The following is a 22,366-nucleotide window of genomic DNA, read 5'->3' on the forward strand; positions in this document are numbered from 1 at the left end:
TAGACATTAGTATGAAACATTGTCGGGTAAGTTTGACATATCGGTAAGAGAAGCTGTAGGGAGTTTGATCACGTGTTTTAGCAGCAGCAGCATGTTCAAGCTCTTTAAACACGTTTGAGCCTCCCAGGTCTAGTTAGGGCCTGCGGTGTAACAGGGTTGTAAACTTCCGTCCAGATGTTCAGATCTGGGCTTGGAGCAGTGAAGCCTGCATGCCCTAATGCACAAACATCCAAGCCCGCTCCCATCCACCTGCAGAGCTCATGTCCCTGATACCTTTCTACCGGAGTGAGCGCGTGCACAGCAAACTGACTGTTGTTTGGAGGGGATCGAGGAATCCAAAAAGTCTTCATTGAATAAACGTATTTCCGGTGCAACAAGTTTGAAGTATATAGGGAAGTATATATTAATGTTGCATAGTTATGAATGCGATCCATTATGAGGACAGTTCTTCCAAAATGCAGGTTTTCATCCATTTTCTGCCACTGCTGTTCCCTTGCAGGGAGCTGCAGACTCCACTGGTCCCAGTACACCCCCCCTGTGTGCGCGGTCTCACGGCGTGAGAGAGCCAGAGCTTAGGACTCACTCATCTTTGCTAATGGTGATTTGCTTTTCTGTGCCGGGCCAGCGATACCCTGACTGCAGTGCATGACCCAGTGGAATGATGTTGCTGGTCCAACGGCTCCCGTGCCCCCTTCCTGGGCTTATGAAGGGTCCCAAGGGCCCTAATGCAAGCTAGGAGAATGTCCCCAAATGTGTGCCCTCTAGTGCTGTCAAAGCCACAGTTGGGTTGCATAATGGAACCCTAGGCTCATGGTCCCGGTGCCACTAAGCCTGCTGCACTGTTGATGGCTGACCAAACATAATAATAATAATAATAATAATACTGATGCTTGTAAAGCGCGAACAGCTACCTCACGAAGAGGTGTCCCGGCGCTAAGAGAGTACTTCAGCAGAGCAAGATGCATGGTGAGTTGCTTAGGTTTTCTGCGTAAAGAGCCAGGTCTTTAGGAGCTTCTTAAAGCTAGCTTCTGTCGTAGCGGATTGAATGGCCAGGGGCAAGGCGTTCCAGAGTTTCGCCGTGCCAGCAGAGAAAGACCTGCCCCCAAGTCTGGCTTTTCTAACTCGTGGGACAGTTAGCTGAAGCAGGGAATTGGATCGTAGGTGTCTCTCCCGATGGTAGCGGGGAAGTCTGAGTTTTAAATAGGTAGGGCAAGTCCCTTTTAATGCTCTACATGCCAGGGTAAGAACTTTGAATTTAATTCTGCTCACCACTGGGAGCCAGTGCAGTGCGCGCAGATGCGGAGAGACGTGATGTCTGAAAGGAATAGGTTTTATCAGTCTCGCGGCCGCATTCTGCATGATCTGCAGGCGTTGCACCAGATATTTGGGCAGACCAAGGTAAAGGCCATTCGAGTAGTCCAGTCTGGATGTACCTGTCGCATGGACTACCATTTTGCGACACTCAACTGGTAGAAAGGAAAGAAATTTTCGGAGGTTTCTAAGTTTGTGGAGACATCCAGTGGTGACCTGCTGTATGTGCGAGGAGAAAGAGATTCTCGTCCCATCTTACTCCCAAATTCTTCGCACTGGTTCCGGAAACTGGTGCTGGGCCCATTTGGGGGGGGCCACCACAGGTCGGGAGGGGGATGCGTATTCTTTCCAAAGAATAATACCTCCGTTTTGCTTGCATTCAATTTTAGTTTGTTTGCATTCATCCAGCTGGCTACATCTTGAAGGCAGCCCCTTATTTTACTAAAAGCTGCCTCCGATACTTCAACATAGGGGAAGACTAGTTGTGTATCATCTGCATACGAAATTGCCTTGACCCCCCCATTTGGCAATCAAGGTAAAAAGTGGGGCTAAATAAACATTAAAAAGTAGCGGGCTGAGTGCCGACCCCTGAGGGACACCACACCAGAGACGTTTTGGTTTAGAGGAGAAGGTGCCCAATGCCACTTTCTGGGAACGGTCCGTGAGATAGGATTGAAGCCAGCTCAGTGCTTTGTCCTCCAGACCCGTGTCCTTCAGCCTCAGCATCAGTCTACCGTGATCCACCGTATCAAATGCGGCTGATAGATCCAGGGGCACCAGCATGGCTGATGCTCCTGAATCTAAGGACCACCTGATCGATTCAGCAACCTCGATGAGGGCCGTCTCGGTGCTGAAGCCAGACCTGAAACCTGACTGTGTTTCATGTAAAGTTCCATTTTCCTCGATAAAGCTGTTCAGTTGGCGTTGAATCAACTTTTCGAGCATTTTTCCAGGGGCTGCTAACAGGGAGATGGGGCGGAGATTACTCAGGTCGTCGGGAGCACCATTGGGCTTTTTTTTCAAAGGAAGAAGTGTGGCATGTTTCCAACAGTCAGGGAACGTGCCAGTTTCGATGGATGTGTTCCATATATGTAGGAGTGGTGCTGCAATTGCGTCCGACATCATTTTCCAGAGCTTAGGTGGGCAGGGGTCATCAGGGGCTCCTGATTTACATTTTTGTAATTCACTCAGTGCCTCAGCCCGGGTGATAGGATGAAATTGGGCTAGGGGAAGGGAGGGCGACTCTATTAGTTCTGAGTCCGCCATCACTGTGGGCTCGGGGCCCGAGAAGGTATCATAGACCTGTACGATTTTTTTGTCAAAAAAATCCGAGATATCTTCACAGAGTCTCACTGACGGGATGATTTTAGTCTCGATAGCCCTCGGTTTAAAAAAGGATTGAACAATCTTCAAAACTTCTTTGCTAGATTGCTCCGCTTGTTGAATGGAGGTCACAATGAATAGTTTTTCGGCTTTTTTTATGGATTGATGTAGGCCGCGTAGGGCTTTTTTGTAGCAAATTTTTGCTGATTCACAATAGTTTGCCCGCCAAAGGCGCTCCAGCCTTTTACAGTTGCTTTTTTCAGCCATCAGCTCTGTGGAGAACCAGGGGGCGGAAGGGGATTCTCTCCGTGACATGGCAACTTTGGCAGGAGCAATGGATTCCACTGTGTTACCTATCCAGCGATTCAGCATCACTGCATCAGAATTCACGTCTGAAGTCAGTGGTGGGGGGTCAGCTGCAAGAGCAGGGCATAAGGTATCAGCTGATATATTATCCCATTTTCTACACACATAGGAGCGTTTCCCTATTTCCAGAGAGTGGAATGGGAATGAGATAGAAAAAGGGATTAAAAAATGGTCCGTCCATAATAATGGCAGCGGGGGTTTGGCTGTAGTATCCAATATGTTGGAGAAGATTAAGTCCAGCATATGGCCAGCCCGATGCGTTGGTCCAGAGATAATTTGAGTTAAATTTGCGGCTTGCAGCGTTGTAATAAGTTGAGTGGTCTGTGGGCAGTCAGACCTGTCTGCATGGACATTGAAGTCACCAGCTACGGTGTAATGTGAGTGGGCTAGGGAGCTTTGGACTATAAAGTCCATAAGTTCACAGGTGTGTGTCGAGGGGCAGTCCGGAGGTCTATAAATAATCAGGCCGGCTAGGGACAGTTGGGGGTTAATTTGAAGGCAGAAGTGTAGCCCCTCTATACCAGAGATAGTGGTAGGTGCAGAGGACGTCATTGTACATTTATCCTTGAAGAAAATCGCCACTCCGCCGCCCCTTCTGTCCTCCTCTCTATTTGAGAAGCTTAATTTGAAGCCCAGCGGGACAGCCAGAGGAATAGAGGCCATGTTGTCTATATTGAGCCATGTTTCTGTAAGAAACAAGGCGTCCCACTCAGAATCCACTATTAATAGACAAATATCAGCGTGCTTGGGGAGAGATCTACAGTTCAGTAGTGCTGCCCTAAAAAGAGTGGTAGAGGTGTTGTTAGCTGTCAGTCGGCTTATTGTTTTGGGATGTACGTTTATTTGAGGCGAAACATCGCCCAGTGATTCGCAGCAAATCAGGCATGAGGGTGGTAAGTCAAACTTAGCCAAATCGAGCCTGGGCGCCTGACAAGGTTTCGTTGCATTCAGTGCCAGTAACTCCACACTAGTCCTGACTATCCTTTTAGTGTGTGGCGACTCACCGGCAGCATGGCTGGCACTAGGCGCGGTCTGGTCGCGGACGGGCGCAGACGGGCTTGCCTTAGGCGCGCCCGCTGCGCTCGTCCGCTGCGCTTCCGGGGATGCACATTTTTATATTGTGAAGGGGGCGTGGCCTGAGGGTGGTGGGCGTGGCCGCAGTGTTCCACTCTAATGTCGGCAACTGTGGATAGTTTCCCCCGTCAGCGCTAAGGTCCGCTGCGCGGGGAGTGCACTAGGGAGAGTGGCAGGTAGGTTTAAAAAACAAAGTATCACACAGGTTTTAAAAGTTTTTAAAAAAGCCTCAGCGAATTCTCCCGGCTTCCGCCTCAGGAGCTTACAGTTCTCTAGTTGCGCTAGCAGATCAGCGCGCCTTTAGTACTGGTTGAAGGGGGCGTGGCCTGAGGGTGGTGGGCGTGGCCGCAGTGTTCCACTCTAATGGCAGCAACTGTGGATAGTTTCCCCCGTCGGCGCTAAGGTCCGCTGCGCGGGGAGTGCACTAGGGAGAGTGGCAGGTAGGTTTAAAAAACAAAGTATCACACAAGTTTTAAGTTTTAAAAAAAGCCTCAGCGAATTCTCCCGGCTTCTGCCTCAGGAGCTTACAGTTCTCTAGTTGCGCTAGCAGATCAGCGCGCCTTTAGTACTGGTTGAAGGTGGCGTGGCCTGAGGGTGGTGGGCGTGGCCGCAGTGTTCCACTCTAATGGCGGCAACTGTGGATAGTTTCCCCCGTCAGCGCTAAGGTCCGCTGCGCGGGGAGTGCACTAGGGAGAGTGGCAGGTAGGTTTAAAAAACAAAGTATCACACAAGTTTTAAAAGTCTTTAAAAAAGCCTCAGCGAATTCTCCCGGTTTCCACCTCAGGAGCTTACAGTTCTCTAGTGTAATGTAGCTATTTCCTGTGTGTGTGAGTGTGTGTGTGTGTGTATATGTATGTGTATATATATATATATATATATATATCTCCATGAATACTTCTAAACCTCCCACATCCGTTAATGCATCACCACTTTAGACCCAGCGGCAAAGAAAGTAAGAGGCATGGTTCTGTAGTTCACCAGCAATCTTTGATTTCTTTCTTTCATGTAAGGTGCAAGAAGTATTGACCTATGCATTCACTCTATGGTACAATATGTGCTGGATTGTGGGATGCGCATTCCGCAAGGCCTGTATCCACACATACTACACACGTAAGAAGTGAACATGCACAGGTGCAAGACTGATGCCACTGTACCCCGAACTGAGTATAGGGTCCTGAGCAGGTACCAGTGGAAGAGGGCAACCCTGGTGCAAGAGCTGCAGTAGAACATAACATAGTACTTTATCTGAGATTGAACAGATTAGAAACAGCAAGAAACCTAACTAGACAGGCAGAACCAAGTGTAAAAGAAGAACGAGACACAATAAGGAAAAACCAGACTACAAGTACAAATAACTAGTCAGCACGACAAACTGGAGCGCTATAAAGAGAGCAGATCATTTAGTAAGATCGCTTACTATGACCTCAAATGTCAGGACTGAAGAATCCTTCAGATCGACGGTACAGGCAACCAATAGGGATTTCAAGTAACCAGGTCACTCCACAAAAGACAGAGCGGCTTCAAGATCGTGCAGTTTGAAGAAACAGGTGGCAGGGTGTACCTGTGGTTGATTGCAGTGCAGCGCCTGCCATCTGGCGTTGTGTCCAAAGCAGTACAAGTTGTTTCAGCTTCAAGTGTGACTTCAATGGCTCATCCGTACATCACCTGAAGCCACAATGAGCTGTGGCACGGAGTCCACCTCTATTAATTTTTTCTGCAATCAGTTCTGGTAGTGCAAATTCTCCTTCTGTAAAATTCCTAGAATCTGAAAACACAGAAGATGCTTAAGCGCCTGGCATTGAGCATGCACGGAATAATTTTGACAGACCATTATGTGTTTTTGAGTCCTTTGCGAATACGTTTGGGGCAGGTTATGCTTGTGTTCAGAATAAAGGAGAATACCCCATTTCACATTTGCCCTACTGTAACTCCCTCTAGCCCTTGAGGAGGAACAAGTGGTTGGGCAAAAGTCAGTTTGGTTCTCGAAACAGTCAAAAATGAGACCAGCAATCCCAGCATCCACACAAGCATTCCATGATCGGAATTTCACCCGCACAAAAATGTACCTGAATACCGGCGTACTCTGCCTTACCACACCTACTCCAAACACGTGGCAGTGATTCTTAGCTCCCAAAAGATGCTAATGCCAGGGAATATTCAACTGTTTGTGACGATGGAAAATATATGTTAGGGAGGCTGTGTTACAGGTAAGGAACTTTTGATTGATAAATATTCATGGATGGCATAAGAGAATATTAAGGACAGACGGTTTGATAGTAAGCTACTTCTACTGGCCCTTGATTTCACATTAGTATGTATATCACTGAACTTGGCATTAGTTTAAAGGTTTTAAGGCACTTGAAATTTTCTTCACCACAGAGATGCCCTGATTAAAATGAAAGATGTATACGAGAAAAATCCACAGATGGGAGATCCGGGCAGTTTACAGCCAAAATTAGCAGAGACGATGGCAAACATTGACCGTCTCCGAATGGAAATTAACAAAAATGAGGTAACCGCTTTGTTTTTTTAGAGATAGTGAAAATGTGGGAAATTGCACTTAGAAATTCATGTACTTTTAAAAAAAATATTTTTATTAACAGAACAAATAGGTCATTAATACATACAGATGAAATAATATGCATTGTGTGGATCATGAGAGAAAAGCAGCCTAATACATTGTCCAAGTTACACATGAAGAGTACATGTATTGATACATCAATATTATTAATCTTTACATGTCCAATCTGTGTCATTCTAAGGCATTATCATCGTCCGTGAGGTTCGGAGGCTCACAAATGTTACCACGAAACTTATTCCAAGCCCCCCAAATTTTCTCCCATTTCTTGGGGCACCCACGATGCATAAACACCAACTTATCTGCCACCATCACTTCATCCATATCCATGCACCACTTACGGAGGGTAGGTAGTGTTTCTGAGGCCCACAATAAGGCGATGTTACGTTTTGCCACCGTCATGCCCAACATTACCCAATCTTGTTGTCGATGATTAAGGTCGTTTGGCTCCCATACGTTCAACAAACAACGACGGGGTTCAGGCACCAGGGAAACATCTATAGTTTGGGAAATTGTACGCATGACTGCCGTCCAGTATGCCGCTATGTGTTTGCAGTCCCATATGGTATGATAGAATGTCCCCTCGTCCCCACAGTGTCGTAAGCAATATTTATGGGAGGTTGACCCTATCTTGAATAACGTCGTTCTAGTGCAATATGCACAATGCAATATTTTGAGCTGAACCAGTTTGAATCTGGAGGGTATTGCTGTTTTCCGGGGGGACGTAAGAGCCTCTTGCCATTCAAACTCATCAAAGTCGCCAGTTCTGTCTTAGTGTGGACGTCATGTCAGGAAGATTATTTATCAGCTTCCGGTAGATCAAAGAAGTGGCCCTATCTGGCATATATTCTTTCAGAAGCCTATCTTCTAGAGGAGAGGATTCCTGTAGCTCGGTATCTGCAGGTATGACTGACTGGAGTGCATGTCTGATTTGGAGGTATCTGAACCTCTCCTTCTGTGTCATTTCGTAATGCGTTTGAAGGTAGGAGAAGTCTACCATCTTTCCTCCCTTCCAGAGGTCACCCACCACCGAAATGCCTATGTTATCCCAGTTCCGGAATCCCGTGCTATTACGAAGGAAGCCTAGCCTGTAGGAGTCCCACAGCGGTGTCATCTGTGTGATCGTCCCAGAGCATTTGAACGCCTATTCGCCTTATACCAAAGTTGTACAGAATGTCGTGTGGGCCCAAGTATGTCTGAGGGCATGCGGCGGCTATATAGATTACCCTTTGCTTTCCAAGCTTTGTCTATCAGCTAGATATGCCGGTTCGGTCTGTGGGGTATGCAACCAGTAATTTATCTGTTTAAGATGGGCCGCCCAGTAGTATAATTCCACATTGGGAAGCGCTATTCCCCATCATACCAACTCTTTGTTAACTTAGCTTGCGGGATACGAGGAGGCCTCCCATCCTACATAAGATTGGAGGCAGTAGTAGCAATAGTTCTGAAATAGGAGTCAGGAACCAGAAATGGCGTATTCTCAAGGACATATAGAAATCGCAGGAGCGCCATCATTTTGTATAGTGCCGCCTTACCCAAAAGTGTAAGTGGGAGAGTTCGCCATACCTTAACGTCACGCTTAAACCGCTCTAGATGGGGACTATGATTTAAAGCAGAGAATTTGTTTGGGTCTGATGTAATATAGATACCCAGGTATTTGAATGCCGTCACAGTAGTGTGCAGGGGGCAACTCACGGGTAGAATAGGAGGAGGGCCGGCCAAGACATGGAGAACGGACTTGGACCAATTTATTCTGTAACCAGACACTCTACCAAACTTCTCACAGACGTTCAGCAATTCTAGGATGGATTTCTTGGGGGAGGTGAGGTATAGGAAGATGTCATCTGCATATAGGGATATGTGGTCCTCCCACGTATTGGTCCAGGAAAGCCCCTTGGTAGAGCGTTCCCATCTGATCCGGATTGCAAGCGGCTCCAGAATCAGCGCGAAAAGCAGAGGGGACAGCGGGCAACCTTGCCGCGTACCTCGACCAAGTGGGAAGTCTCGGGAGATGTGTCCATTGGCTGCAACGTGTGCCAAGGGCTTGTTGTAAAGGAGGCGAACCCAGGCGCAGAATTTCGGACCGAAGCCCATGTGACTGAGTACTGCGAACAAGTAAGGCAATTCCACGGTATCAAATGCCATAGTGGCGTCTAAGGCTCCTAGATATACGGTATGCGTGCCAAGACCGCATAAAGCCTACGCGAATTAAGTGCCGTGCTACGGTGCGGCATAACTCCAGACTGGTCCGGATGCACTAAGGAGGATAGGTGGGGGGTCAGTCGCAATGCCAGTAGTTTGGCCAGGATCTTGGGTTCTGCGTTTATCAGGGAAATTGGGCGATAGGACGCGCAGTCCGTCTTTGGTCTGCCGGGTTTGTGGATCGCTACTATAGTGGCGAGCCGCTGGTCTATCGGCAGCTCTCCCGCTTCGAGACGATCAAGAAACATCTCAAGCAAGAAGGGAGCAGATGTCTGTGCAGTCTTTTTATACAGTTCCACTGGGAATCCATTAGGGCCCAGCGCCTTACCAGACGGAAGTGAGTAGGTTGCAGTCTGTAATTCTTCTATGGTGATGTCTGACTCTAACAGTAGTGCCGCCTCAGGGGAAAGTTGAGGGATAGTCAAATCTTTGATATAGTCATACGCCTCCTCAGTCGTGTAGGACGCACGGGGGGCATACAATTGCTCATAATGATCAGCCAGGATGTCCACTATACCATCCGGTTTAGAGATCATGGAGCCTGTGGGGGAGAGCAGTTGCGCTATGACCCTGTTCGCTCTTTCTTTCTTATCCAGCCAGGCTAGCATCTTTCCCGCTTTATCTCCCAGCTCATATACCCTATGCCTAGTTGCTTGGAGGCGACCTATCGTACCTTCCCTTTGATATGCCACATACGCTGTTTGTTTAAGTTGGACCTCAAGGGTGGTTTCAAGTGACGGGCGCGCCGCCTGTTCTGTCATAGCGGCGGCTAGTTCCTCCTCAAGGTTATCTAACTCCGCCCTCTGCGCCCGTCTGTGACCTGTAATTGAGGCTATTGCTTGCCCACGCAGGACTACCTTAAAGACCTCCCAGAGCGTGCTAGGGGAGTCCACTGAGCCTGCATTCTCTTGAAAGAATTGTCTGGTAGTGACTGTGAGGTGTTTCATAATAGGGCGCACATGTAGAAAACCGGCATGAATTGGGAACATATGCTTTCTAGAAGTCTGGCGATGTGTGTATTTTAGCAGCAACGGAGAATGGTCCGATATGCCCCTTGGGCGAATAGCTACCTCTTCTATTCCCGGCAGGCCATCTGCTGACATTAGAAAATAATCAATGCGTGTGAGACAGTTGTGGACCCCGGAGTAAAAAGTGTACTGCTTCTCGTCAGGGTGTTTGTACCGCCAGCTATCTGTAAGTCCCATAGCCTCTGTAAGACCAAGGAGACGTCACCCACCCTGCACCCCTGATCTGGTGGGAAATCTGTCCAGCGTGCCGTCCATTATATCATTAAAGTCGCCCCCTATGAGCAGCATTGCAACAGGTAGTGTTAGTAGGAATGTTGTGAGAGCAGAGTGGGCTTGCGCGTGAAGGGCCGGTGGGATATAAACAGAGACCAGATTAAATAATCGTCCTTCCCATTGACATGTCAGTGCTGCGAAGCGGCCTTGGTCGTCCACTTGCTTCTTTTGTATCACCAGTGGGAAATTCTTTCTAATAAGTATCCCTGTACCTCTAGAACCTGAGGAAAACTCTGCATGTGCAACCATTTGGTAACGCCCATCTATCCATAGCCTTGACAGTAGAACCCATTAGGTGCGTTTCTTGCAGCAGAGCCACGGAGGGGCCGCAACGTTTTAAATGCTGTAGCACCAAACCTCTCTTCACTTTGTCTCCTAACCCTCGGACATTCCATGACAATATAGTCAAGGCTGTTTGGAGAGTCTTAGGCTCCTGTGAAACATGTTCAGCCATAGGACATATTAAAAGTTTTCAGATATTCAAAGCCACATTTGGTACACTTAGATCCATCATGAAAGAAAGAGTGTTGCCCCAAGAACATTGCATTTAACCAACTCAGAAGAATTAAACAAAACATGTACTCCCTTACCCCAAATCCCACCCCCCTCCCTGCCTCCCTGCCTCCCTGCCTAGCAAGCCTGTAACTGCCCGCCACCCCAACTCAGCAGTGTGCTTCGACCCACCCAACAGTGCAATACTTGCGTATTGGGTCCGGCTTCCAGCCACTACTCTAAGTTTTGCAGGGAAGAGCATAGAGTACGGTAGTTCCTTTTCTCGAAGCAGCTTTTTGACAGCAAAGAAACTTCGCCAGCGCCTCGAGACAGCTGCAGTGTAATCAGGGAAGAAGTTAACAGTAGAATTCAGAATGCGTATTGGAGGCGAAATGCGTGCCGCTTGTAAAATTGCGTCTCTATCTCTGAAGTTGAAAAGTCTGGCCCGCACTGGTCGAGGGGGTGCACCCGGCTTTGGTCTTCCTCCTGGCACCCTGTGGGCACGCTCCACTGAGAAGAAAGGAGAGAGTTCCTTAGGCTGCAGTTTAGATTTTATCAGATCCTCCACGTATAAATCCATCGCTTGGGTGCCTTCAGTTTCCGGAATACCAATAATTCTAACGTTGTTCCGTCTTGCGCGCCCTTCTTGGTCATCAAGCTTGTCAGCGAGTACTTTGTTCTCTTTTTCAAGGTGTGCAACCGCCACTTGCAGCTCCGAAGTATCCACAACCAAAGATTTTGCAACCACCTCCACTTCTTTCACCCTATCCGCCATTTTGTGGAGGTCCGCCCGCAGCAGGGAGACATCAGTGGATATTGTTCCAAGAGTAGTCTGGACGTTGGCAAGGGCTTGCATGATGTCCTCGAGCGTAACTTTTGGGGGTCCGTCTCCATCTGGTGTCTTATGTTGTGAGGAGTGTCCCTCCGGCGCTGTGGGAGAGCGTTTGCCATATGCGTATTTATTCAATTTTTGCTGTGTGGCCTGGTTTTTGGGACCCCTGCCCGCCATGGCTTAACTGAACAGGATAGTTTCTGGGGCCCAAGACCGTCCTCAGCAGAAGGTGCGGGTGGGCTGTTTTCAAAGTGGCCAGAGGGCCGGAGAGGGGGGGGGATGAAGGAAGACGTAGCGCCCTGTAAAGCGAACTGCCGGCGTAGGCAAAGAATGGCGGCTTGGCCTTATGCCTTCCCCTGTAGGAAGGCGCAGGTATGGCTCTGTTCGGGGATGTCGCACAGCAGGTCCCGATGAGGCAGTGGGATCCGTCTCTCGCCAGTACAGCTATGGCGCTCCCTAATAGGTCCCTGATCGGCGTCCGCTCATAAATAGGTCGAGTTATGCGATCCAGCACTCATCAAGGCCTCGGCGCCAGAGGTGGGGGGAGGGGCGCGACTCCACCGGGCCCGATCCCCGGTCAAATCGGAGGACAGAGTACAGCACCGCACCTCTCCCAATTGTGTGCCCAGAGCTGTGGGGGTACAAGGCAATGTGGAGCCTGTGGGGGCAGTGCTGATAAAATTCGCGGCACTTACTGGCGCTTTTCTGCTGCACGCGTGGCTGCCGCGGCCTGTTCCCCAAAGCCGCTCCTCTCCGGCGGGAAGATAAACCGGGCAATCTCAGGCGGCAGGATAACCACGGATCGTAGGGTTCCCAGTGGGGGACAGGAGGCAAGAGGTCCTTCGGAGATGCAGCTGGCATGGGCAGAGTCCGTAGTGTGGGGTTTATACGCGGATTACAGCCTCCCTCTTCACCACGCCACAGCAGTCCCTGCGCTGGGCGTCAGCACTACTACAGTCCCCGCTCTGGCCCCTGCAGGCAGGCCGCTTCCCTTCAAACGGCGATCCCAGCCGCAGGCAGTCACGGATTTTTACCGGAGTGTCTCCGGTCAACGCCGCTCGAGTTCGGACGTCAGCTCCAGCCGTTGGAGCCCTGCAGATGTCGGATAAGAGAACGGATGGATGTGAAGGGTTAGGTCAACCCTGGAGCTCAAAGACTAAGCGGCCATCTTAGTCGGCCGTCAGCCACGCCCCCATTCATGTATTTTTTGATTTCAAGCTCACTGGAAAGCATCTTACAGGTCCTCCTGCTCGTGCTGAAGATCTCAAAGAATAATGTGGATGTTCCTAAGTTGGGGGAGGGAAGTCTACATTCTAATAGTTGTACTGAGGAAGGTATATTGCTTTACTCCTTGCTTTCCTTCTTGTACCTGCAAACATCGCAAAATGTAACGTTTGGAAACCTTAGAAAACCTCTGTGCTACAAAACACGTGATGCTGACACATGAATGGAGTCCTGTGTGATCACATGAGCATTCTCTACCAACACTACGACGAGAAGGTCGGGCTCACCTCGCCCTGTGATTGTTTTTAATATTGCTACTTTGCACTTTGTTCTCAAAACTGTACCTGCTTTTGAAAATCATCTGTTATCCGTCGCATTTATCCTTGGCTTGGTGTGCCCCTGGTCCGCCGCGGCAAGTGCCGATTGAGCGGATGGGCGGAGCACCAGCCAAAACCAGGTATCACTCACTTCCTCCTCTCTGAGGGTTAGCGCTCCATACATTGTTCTACTCTGCCACGGTCCCGCCCACTTGCTGCTTATCAGCAAGAGCGCCGAGCGGACGCGCGCAGCATTCTCTACCAACAGTACGACGAGAAGGTTGGGCTGACCTCGCCCTGTGATTGTTTTTAATATTGCTACTTTGCACTTTGTTCTTAAAACTGTACCTGCTTTTAAAAATCATGTGTTATCCGTCGCATTTATCCTTGGCTTGGTGTGCCCCTGGTCCGCCGCGGCAAGTGCCGATTGAGCGGAGGGGCGGAGCACCAGCCAAAACCAGGATTCACTCGCTTCCTCCTCTCTGAGGGTTAGCGCAGCGGCACGCCAAAGGCAAGCCCGTCTGCGCCTGTCCGCTCCTGGCCGACGCCAGGGACCCTGGTATTTTTGCCCCAGGTATATACTAATTTATTTTTTATTATTCTACTAAGCTTATGGGTTAACCATGAGTAGAATTGGGTACACCAGTCGGGAGCTTCACTCCTTAAATAAGCACTATGACCAACTCGGGGAACTTCCTGCAGTCCCGCAACCTTCTTTACAAATGTATGAGCGCCCCTGGGTGTCGAATAATACTAGCCAGCAGAATTCAGAGCCCGGCCCCTGTATGTCAACACTCAGCTGTCTATACTGCAATGCGCGATCCCTTTCTAAACATGCCCTAGAAATATGGGAAATACTTGACACGGATAAACCCGATTTACTCTTTGTCACCGAGACATGGCTTCACGACTTCTCCTTGCCTGATATTTCAATCGCCGTGCCATCTGATTATCAAATACACAGACTAGATCGACCAGGCAAAATAGGGGGGGGGGGGTACCACAATTATTTACAAATCTCTTATGAAACTCTATGCCAACGATTCCTACGTAGAAAAATGGGGAGAAGTGTGCATCGCCACCATAACGATCGGCCTTAAGGCCAGATGGAAGGTGGCCCTTGTGTACAGACCTCCGGGGGTAAAAAAGGATTTTGTAAATAAATTAATGGAAGTATTAGCCCCGCACGTGCTGGCCTCGGGCAATTTCCTCCTATTAGGGTATTTTAATTACCATGCTGAACGAACCAGTGACCCTCATACGAATGGCCTTCTTCTAAGCATCAACTCTTTAGGATTAAAAGTGCTAAGTATGGATCCCACCCACATCGCGGGACATACGTTAGACCTGTTATGTTCTAACTCCCCATTGGTAGAAATTGTTGAAAATTTCCCCGTTGTATGGTCGGATCACCATGTGATTAAATTTGCCATCTCCGACCTTATTAAAAAACCCCGGACCAGCAACCAAAAAGTACTAAGCAGATCATGGTGCAAGATAAATTTAGATTCGTTCATGACCCACTTCTCCCCCCCACCGATCACAAACTTCACTGATCCCAATACTGCAGCCATCGATTTGGAACAGGTCATTATGGAGACACTGGATAGAATTGCGCCAGTAAAGGCCTCAAAATCCCTGCCCAAAACTAATCCATGGTTTACTCCTCATCTGCAAAAAACCAAACAAGATGTTAGGGCAGTAGAAAGGAAATGGAGGCATACCAAAGCACCTTCTGACAGACAGTATACAAAGATACACAGAGAATATATGAATGAAATCGCGATGGCCCAAAAAATCCATCTTGAGGCCAGAATAACTCAGGCAGCAAACTCACATAAAGAGCTATACAGAATTGTGAAAGAATTCTCCAATCCTCTCGCCTGTCAGTCATCCCCTACCCAATCTCAAGATTGGGTCAACGCGGTTTCTACATATTTTCATGATAAAATAGACGCAATACATAAAAAATTTCCTCAGCCAGTCCCTTTGAATCAGCAGGCTCTCATCGCTAATGATGTAATCACTAATACGAATCCTACCAGCTTAGCCTTAAGTGTATTTACTCCTTTTTCTGAAACAGAAGTCGAATCTACCCTTAGACACATTAAATCCGGTTCTCTGGACGATCCTGCCTCGGTGCAGATCCTGGCTAAAATAGCACCCGCCCTAATCACCAGTTTTACAGAAACTCTTAATTTGTCTTTATCTTGTGCTTTGGTCCCCGTGCACTGGAAGGAGGCCACCATTAGACCTATCCTTAAAAAAAAAACTTCAGCCGATCCTAAACTCCTTGTAAATTATCGGCCCATTTCTCTCCTTCCTCTGTTTGGTAAAGTTTTGGAATCTCTGATTAATAAGCAACTAGTCTCTTTTTTAGAGGATAACAAACTTTTGGACCCTTCCCAATCCGGCTTCAGGGCTCATCATAGTACTGAGACCGCCCTTCTTAAAATCGTAGACAATGTCAGAATGACTCTGGATAAAGGACAATCTGCCATACTGGTCCTGCTCGACTTGTCCGCTGCCTTTGACACCATCTCGCACCAAATTCTCCTTGGGAGGCTGGCGGAGATTGGTGTAGAGGGCCCAGCACTACTTTGGATAAGAAGTTACCTGTCCGATAGGCGCTCTAAAGTGCAGATCGGAAGGTATTCCTCCGGTTATCAGGATAACGACAAAGGTGTCCCCAGGGCTCAATATTAAGCCCAACGCTTTTTAACCTAGATTCATCTCCCTTGGCGAAAGTTATCAAATCTCACGGCTTCGACACTGTATCGTACGCGGATGATACCCAGCTGTTAATTACCATTGGCCCTGACCCCACTGAAACTAAATTAAGATTTCAAAACTGCATGGTCGAGATAGATTATTGGATGACCAACAACTTTTTAAAACTAAACGCAAGCAAAAAGGAAATTCTCCTTTTTGGAGCAGCAGACAAATTCTGGACCAAGGACTGGTGGCCCACCACTCTTGGACCTTGTCCACCCCCCAGGTCCTCAGTCAGGAATCTTGGGGTGATAATCGACAACAGACTATCCATGTCAGAACATGTCAACAAAACATCGCAGACTTGTTATGGCTTGATGCGCAGTCTTAAGAAAATCTTCAAATGGCTTCCCCTCCCTTCCCGCATGCCCCTAGTCCCAGGTCTTATTATAAGTCGCATCGATTATGGGATCGCCCTTTTCACTTCAATTAATGAAAACCTTCTGACTAAGCTGCAGGTATTGCAGAACACTGCAGCCAGAATGGTATTAGACCTTCCCCCCCGTACTCCATCTGCTCCCTCTCTTAAGACCTTGCATTGGCTTCCCATTATGAAACGGATCCAATTTAAAATGTGCGGCCTAGTCCATAGGACCATTCATGGACAAGGACCATCTTACCTAGAAAGTAAGCTCAAACCCCACCTACCCACAAGAGCCCTCCGGTCAGGGGGCAAGCAGCTCCTAAAGCTCCCTAAAGTGCGTACTGTGAGAAATGGCGACAGATCCTTCAGTAAATCTGCTCCTCTCTTCTGGAACTCTCTGCCCCTATCAATCAGGGTCCAATCCAACTACCTCAGATTCTGGAAAAATCTGAAGACCTGGCTGTTCTAGCAATTTTCCTCACTTTTCTGCCCCTTACTCTCTGTCCTGTGTTGGTGTCAATGAAAGCGCTCTGAAACCTACGGGTGATTTATGCGCTATACAAAAGCAATTTACATTACATCACTGCCCGTTTGGAGCGATCGATAACCATGTATCTTGCACGCATCATTCACCAAAACATTCTCTGATCACGTCTAGTCCAATTCACACGTCTTGGATTCGGATCCTGAAAGTCCACATGCAGAAGGCAGTTTATGTTTTATGCTCCACGGCAGGTAGCAGTGACATCCATGTACAGCACGGAACAGGCATAACAGTTCCCGTAAACGTTTGTGAGTTATTTACCTCCAGGAAATCCACTTTCCTTCTTGTCAGCTCAGTAAATCTGCATTCTTTGGAAGGACATGAACTTTGCTGAGTCAGAACATGTCCTTCACAACCAAAGTGGGGTTGACTCCTCCGATGCTCTGTGGACTAACATACATTGAGTATAATGGCAAGAAAGTTTCCTAAGGTTAGAAGATATTGTGTAGTCCCCTCGCAGGAATGACTAGAGGGCATCTTAACAATCATGCCAGAATACCAAGGTCCATGTTCCCCTGGCACGCGCAGGGTTAAAGCAGAACTCCTTAATGGTGTCATCCAGTATTGAGAAGAGAACGCATCTCTTGATCCAGTCCAGCATCAGTAACAATCGCTCACAATAATCATTTCAGAATATTCTTTTGTTTGATGTGATCTGGGTTTTGACACATATTGTGCCGTCATAAAACGTAAAGGAACAGGTCGCTCCTTAGTTGCATAATATCATTAATTTATCTTTCCCAACAGTCATCTTTGCAGATTGCTTCAACCAGGTTATTGTTCAAACCTGCTAAAGTCCTCCCTGGTTCCAATGGGCTCTGAAAACTGCTGTCAACTTTCCCTGTTACCTTAAATTTCTAAACACGTAGAGTAAACCGTCACTGCACAACTTCAACATTTTGTTGACCAGAACCAATAATACAAGGCTGTCAAGCTGGATTTAAACCTGTATGAAGTTCTGAGTAGGTGATAACGTCCATCAATGAAGATCTACTTATATTGATAGATGAGAGTGAAGGGGGTGTCCTAATAATATTGAACATCATCGCTGCGTTGTATCCCAATATGTCTACAGCGCCTTGTCACATACAGTAACCATGGCACTGCATTAGTCTGGATTACCTCTTTTCTCTCAAATAGGTCACAATCTGTTCAGCTTGGCCCTTTCCACTCCCAGTCAAAGCCTCTTTCATGGGGAGTCTGGCTGGGGTCATATTGGCACTCCTGGAACTTGTGCACCGGAGCTCACTTACTGCGGACATTTCAAGTCAAGTTGTATTTTTAAGCTGATGAGGCTCAGAAAATGTGTCCCTTGTCTACTGATTCCTTGGATAGTTCAACCGACCTTGCTTCAGTGTTAGAAGCCACTCGTAGATGGAAGAAGATCCGCTTTTTGAAGTTCAGTCCCAGCAAAACTGACATTCTCCCACTTTTTACCAAGATCAGTAGATGGTATCTACTCGTCTTTTTTTTTTTTAAACCCACTTTTTATTGATTTTAATCATGGTTCACAAACTCTGTTCATAATATTTGCATATGTCCATCAACCGTAGGATGGCTAATAAAGGAAAAACGTATATTTGACCAGGATATTGTTTGAAGTATACAGAAATAATTTTGACATTTATGGGGTTTCTGTGGACCTTCCAGGGGCTGTTTCTATAACATTCAAAGAAACACAGCCCACCCATTCCTGGAAATTGCAGTAATCATTTAAAACGTACAATACAAAAACAAACCCAAACTTAAGAACCGGGGAGGCTGGTGGACCTGGGGCTAGTCCTAGAATGGAGAAGCGCTGCTGCTGCTGCTGTCTGCTAGGCCTAGGTAGGTCCACCACTTGAAGCAGGCAGGGTACCAGGAGGGAAAGCCTGAGGAAGACTACACTTTGGGGGCTGACGTATCTTCACATTCCTGGGCCCTCTGAGTGCTGGCAACCCAGGGATCACGGATTTTCCCCACAACATTGTGTACCATAAACACCTGCTGACCTTACACCTTTGCTTGAAAGGCCTAGTGCTGCAACCTCCTGGCAAGCGAGACTGTCCTGTTTGTCTACCTACCAGCAGGGTAAATACGGACCATGAAACCAAATACCATAGCCCGCAGCGATTGTCCGTCTACCTGGAAGTAGATCCCCGTCCTCATTCAGATTCTGCCTCAGAGACTAGTTGTTCCCCACTCCCTAAACATTGATTCTGTAGCACGTGGTCTCCATTTCTGGAAGCCATGACTCAAGCACAACTCTTGCACCTCAGATGACTCCTGTCCATTCAATATCAAAGCCTCTCACTCATCGAACACCAGGACCATATTTCTCTGAGACCTCCCCTCACTCATCGAATACCAGGGCCCTATATATCGCTAAGCCCTCCTCTCACTCCTCTCACATCAGGGCCCTAAACCTTTGAGGACTCTCCCCTCACTCCTACAACCTCAGGGTCCGATACTCTGTGCCCTCAACCCACTCATCACATTCCAGGGTCCAAACGTCCCCGGACCCACTCCCCCCTCCTTGGACACAGTTGCCTGAATCTCTGCTATCTCTAGGTAGGCCACATTATGAAGGTTGCTATTTGTCTGAGCCTCAGAAACCTGTCCACTCTTCCTGTAGGAAGAATTGATGGAAACTGAACACGTAGCCATCACTTCCTGGTCAACATATATAAAAACATTTAGTGCATGTGGACACGTGCGTGGTAGAATGCATAGCTACCAGTCTTTCTACTTGGCCTTTTGTAGCTGCCGTATGTCATAAAAAAGTCAATCAAAGGTGTCATCCAGTGCTAAAAAAGACAGTTCGCCTTTAAAATTAGGATTTGCACTTTAAAACTAAGGAAGCAAAATTTATTGAAATGTATGTACTCTCACACATTTGTTGTGCATGCTCTCAGCCGAAGTTGCAATCGCAGTGCACTAAACAGATGAACATATTCTCAATCCAATGCCCACCAGGTGTACTAAATCAGGGTGTCTCTTGTTTTTCAGGGCTGGCTGTCTGAAGTTGAAGGAAAGACGGGGAACAGCAGAGGAGACCGAAGGCTCAGCAGTGATGTAAACCACCTTGTTGCACAGGGACGAGAGAGGTTATTACTTTTTTCATCCAGAGTTCATTCCATATTGATGTGTTCCATGGCTGCTCTTCACCTGTATTTGGTATCATGAGATTTTTAAATGTTGAAATTCTCAAAGGTACAAATGTGATTGGTCAGGGGAGCCTGGGTGTTTACCAATCACAACGCTGCATTGCAGTGTTGTGATTGGTTTTGAGCGTCTTGGTTTGATGCTCAACCAGGGAATGGGGGCCAGAACTTGTTCTCCACGCAGGCTGTAATGCTGCCTGCGTGGAGAATGGGGAAAGTGCGCATGACTGGTTTGGGCGGCGCGAGAGGGCCAACCAAACAGTTATTGTGCACTTAGGAGTGAGCAAACCACTCCTCCCCTGGCCTGCTCCATGAGCAGAGCAGCCCCGTCCACCCACCCGTCCACAAAGGAAACCTAAAATGAAATAACTTAAAGTTTTATCATTTTATATTTCCTTTCCTTGCCACTGCTCGAAAGCAGTGGGGGTGACGCTCCTCCGCCATAGCGGAGGAGCCCCCACTGGTCAGTTTGTATTTTCAGCCTTTTCTTACAGCTTAACTCCAGACTTGACTAGGAGTGATAGTCTGCTTACAAACGAAGCATCATCACCTCTCCTCTGATGCAGTTTATCCAACGTAGAGCCCTTTCCTTGAGATGCAGTTTTTCCAAAGGAGAGCCTTCTCCTTGTGATGCGGTTTATCCAACAGAGAGCTTTCGCAAGGATTGGGAAAGTTCATCCTCTGTTGGGAGTTTTGCTTCATCACACAAGGCAGGCTTTTACTTGCATAGCTGTCTATCAATAATACATTACAGCAGTGACAGGCGATAGCATAGATGAACATGATACACCAAAAAGTGCTAACGATGAAAGGGGACGCCTTGTCTATGGGCTGTGTAGAAGATCTTATGTCAACCGATGCACAATGTGGACTGTCTGCCAGGCTTGTGGTGGCACCCCTGGGGATGTGGCGGCAGAACATTAGATTCTGCTGCAGCGAGTTGCCAGCGTGCTTCACTCTCAATAGAAAATATTTGTGTTTAGACTGATTTATTTGCCCTTTAAAAGTGTGAAGGTGTCAATATTGTTCTGTTTTATAATCAAAACTGTGCGATTAACAAGTTTACAGAACGTTAAGCTCTTTTGTTTGTTCCATTTAATTGTTCCCTGTCCTGATATTTCTTGCGTGATTGACTGGGTACAGGCTTGTGCCCTGTCTTGTATATTGTGTGTTATTCATGTTTTACATTGACTGAAAAGTAAATATCAAGACCTCTGCCCGGCTGGGCATGTCGCTTTCAAATATAGCAACGACTTCGTCTCAATCCTCTCATGGCACTAAATCTGCATTCCATAGGAACTATCCGTTGATGTATTTTAAGTCGGTAGTAGTCAGTCATACCTGACTGGCACAATTAGTATCCTGCAATAGCAGGAAGGGCGTCACCCCGTCAATTCTGGATGCCAGAATATTATCAAACTAATTGTTTACATGTGCCTGTTCACCCTCCGGAGTGTTTTTTTATTTGAAATACTAACATTTTTGCCTGATGATTTGGGAGTGGTGTGCATGTACAGCTAAAGAAGTTTCAAGCAGTCTGAAACAAAACCTATTACTATTGCACTCACCCATCACCTCCAATTTGGAATGAGGTCTGGCATCTCCCTACGCTCTTCCTTCCCGACTCCACTGTAGTATGGTAGTAGGTTTCATATATTATGGAATGAAATATGGTAATGATGCATTGAGGGGGTGTTCTAGAATGTAAGCTCTCTGCAGTCACTAGTCGTGCTGCGGTGCAGGGAAGCAGCCGTGGGTTCATTGCTGGCATAAAGTTCCTGTTAAAACCATCATGGATTACTGAGGGGTGTTTCTTCAAGCTTCCCATATTACACCCACCCCATCTACTCTTATATTGAGGATATGGCTATGGGGTTTCAGAATGAAAGGGCACTACCATAAACATACCTCTGCTCTGTCACAGCATTTAAGGAAAGAAGCATTTGCAATTCAATGTCTCACCTTTGGGACCTTATATGCATTTAGCTATGCAGCATATTAGCCTGGGTGCTGAAACATGTACTGTTCTTTAACAGGGAGGGAAAGTAATCACCAAACTGCCAGGTATGGGAACACATGGACAGAAATATTGCCTTTCATCAGGAAATGGTACAGTTTTAATATAAAATCAGGGCCTTCGGTGATCATATCCCAGAAAATACAAGATTTGAAAAAAATCTGTCTACGGGTGCTCATGGAAGACAATTTCTATGGACTGGAATCTAGAAAATGCTAAAGTTAATCTGGTATTTTACTGACCTCTGCTGGTCGTTTTCTTTCAAGAAAATTAAATAGAGGCAGTTGCCAGAAAAAATAAAGAAAGTCCCTCAGCAGAAAGCAATTCTGGTATTTTACTCACCTCTACTGGTTGTTTTCTATCACGACAGTTAAATAGAGGCAGTTGAACAGGAAAAAAAGTCCCGAAGCGGAGGTAGACAAGTTCTAGGGCTGATCTCGAGAGCCCACAAAGTACATACATGTATAAGTATATAATAAAGTATATGAGTATATACTAAAATATAT

General features: G+C 47.2%; 1 protein-coding gene across 2 annotated transcripts in view; it reads left to right on the forward strand.

Annotated features, from left to right (window-relative positions):
- Positions 1-22,366, forward strand: part of FNBP1L (formin binding protein 1 like) — a 688,366-nt gene that overhangs the window by 608,371 nt on the left and 57,629 nt on the right. For both annotated transcript variants that reach the window (XM_078668213.1, XM_078668214.1), the window contains exons 11-12: positions 6,454-6,586; positions 19,689-19,786. In XM_078668213.1, the coding sequence (XP_078524339.1) occupies positions 6,454-6,586; positions 19,689-19,786 (231 nt within the window). The remainder of the gene's footprint in view (positions 1-6,453; positions 6,587-19,688; positions 19,787-22,366) is intronic.

This window comes from Lissotriton helveticus, chromosome 1_2 (assembly GCF_964261635.1).
Source record: "Lissotriton helveticus chromosome 1_2, aLisHel1.1, whole genome shotgun sequence".
In the NCBI taxonomy this organism is placed as follows: Eukaryota; Metazoa; Chordata; class Amphibia; order Caudata; family Salamandridae; genus Lissotriton; species Lissotriton helveticus.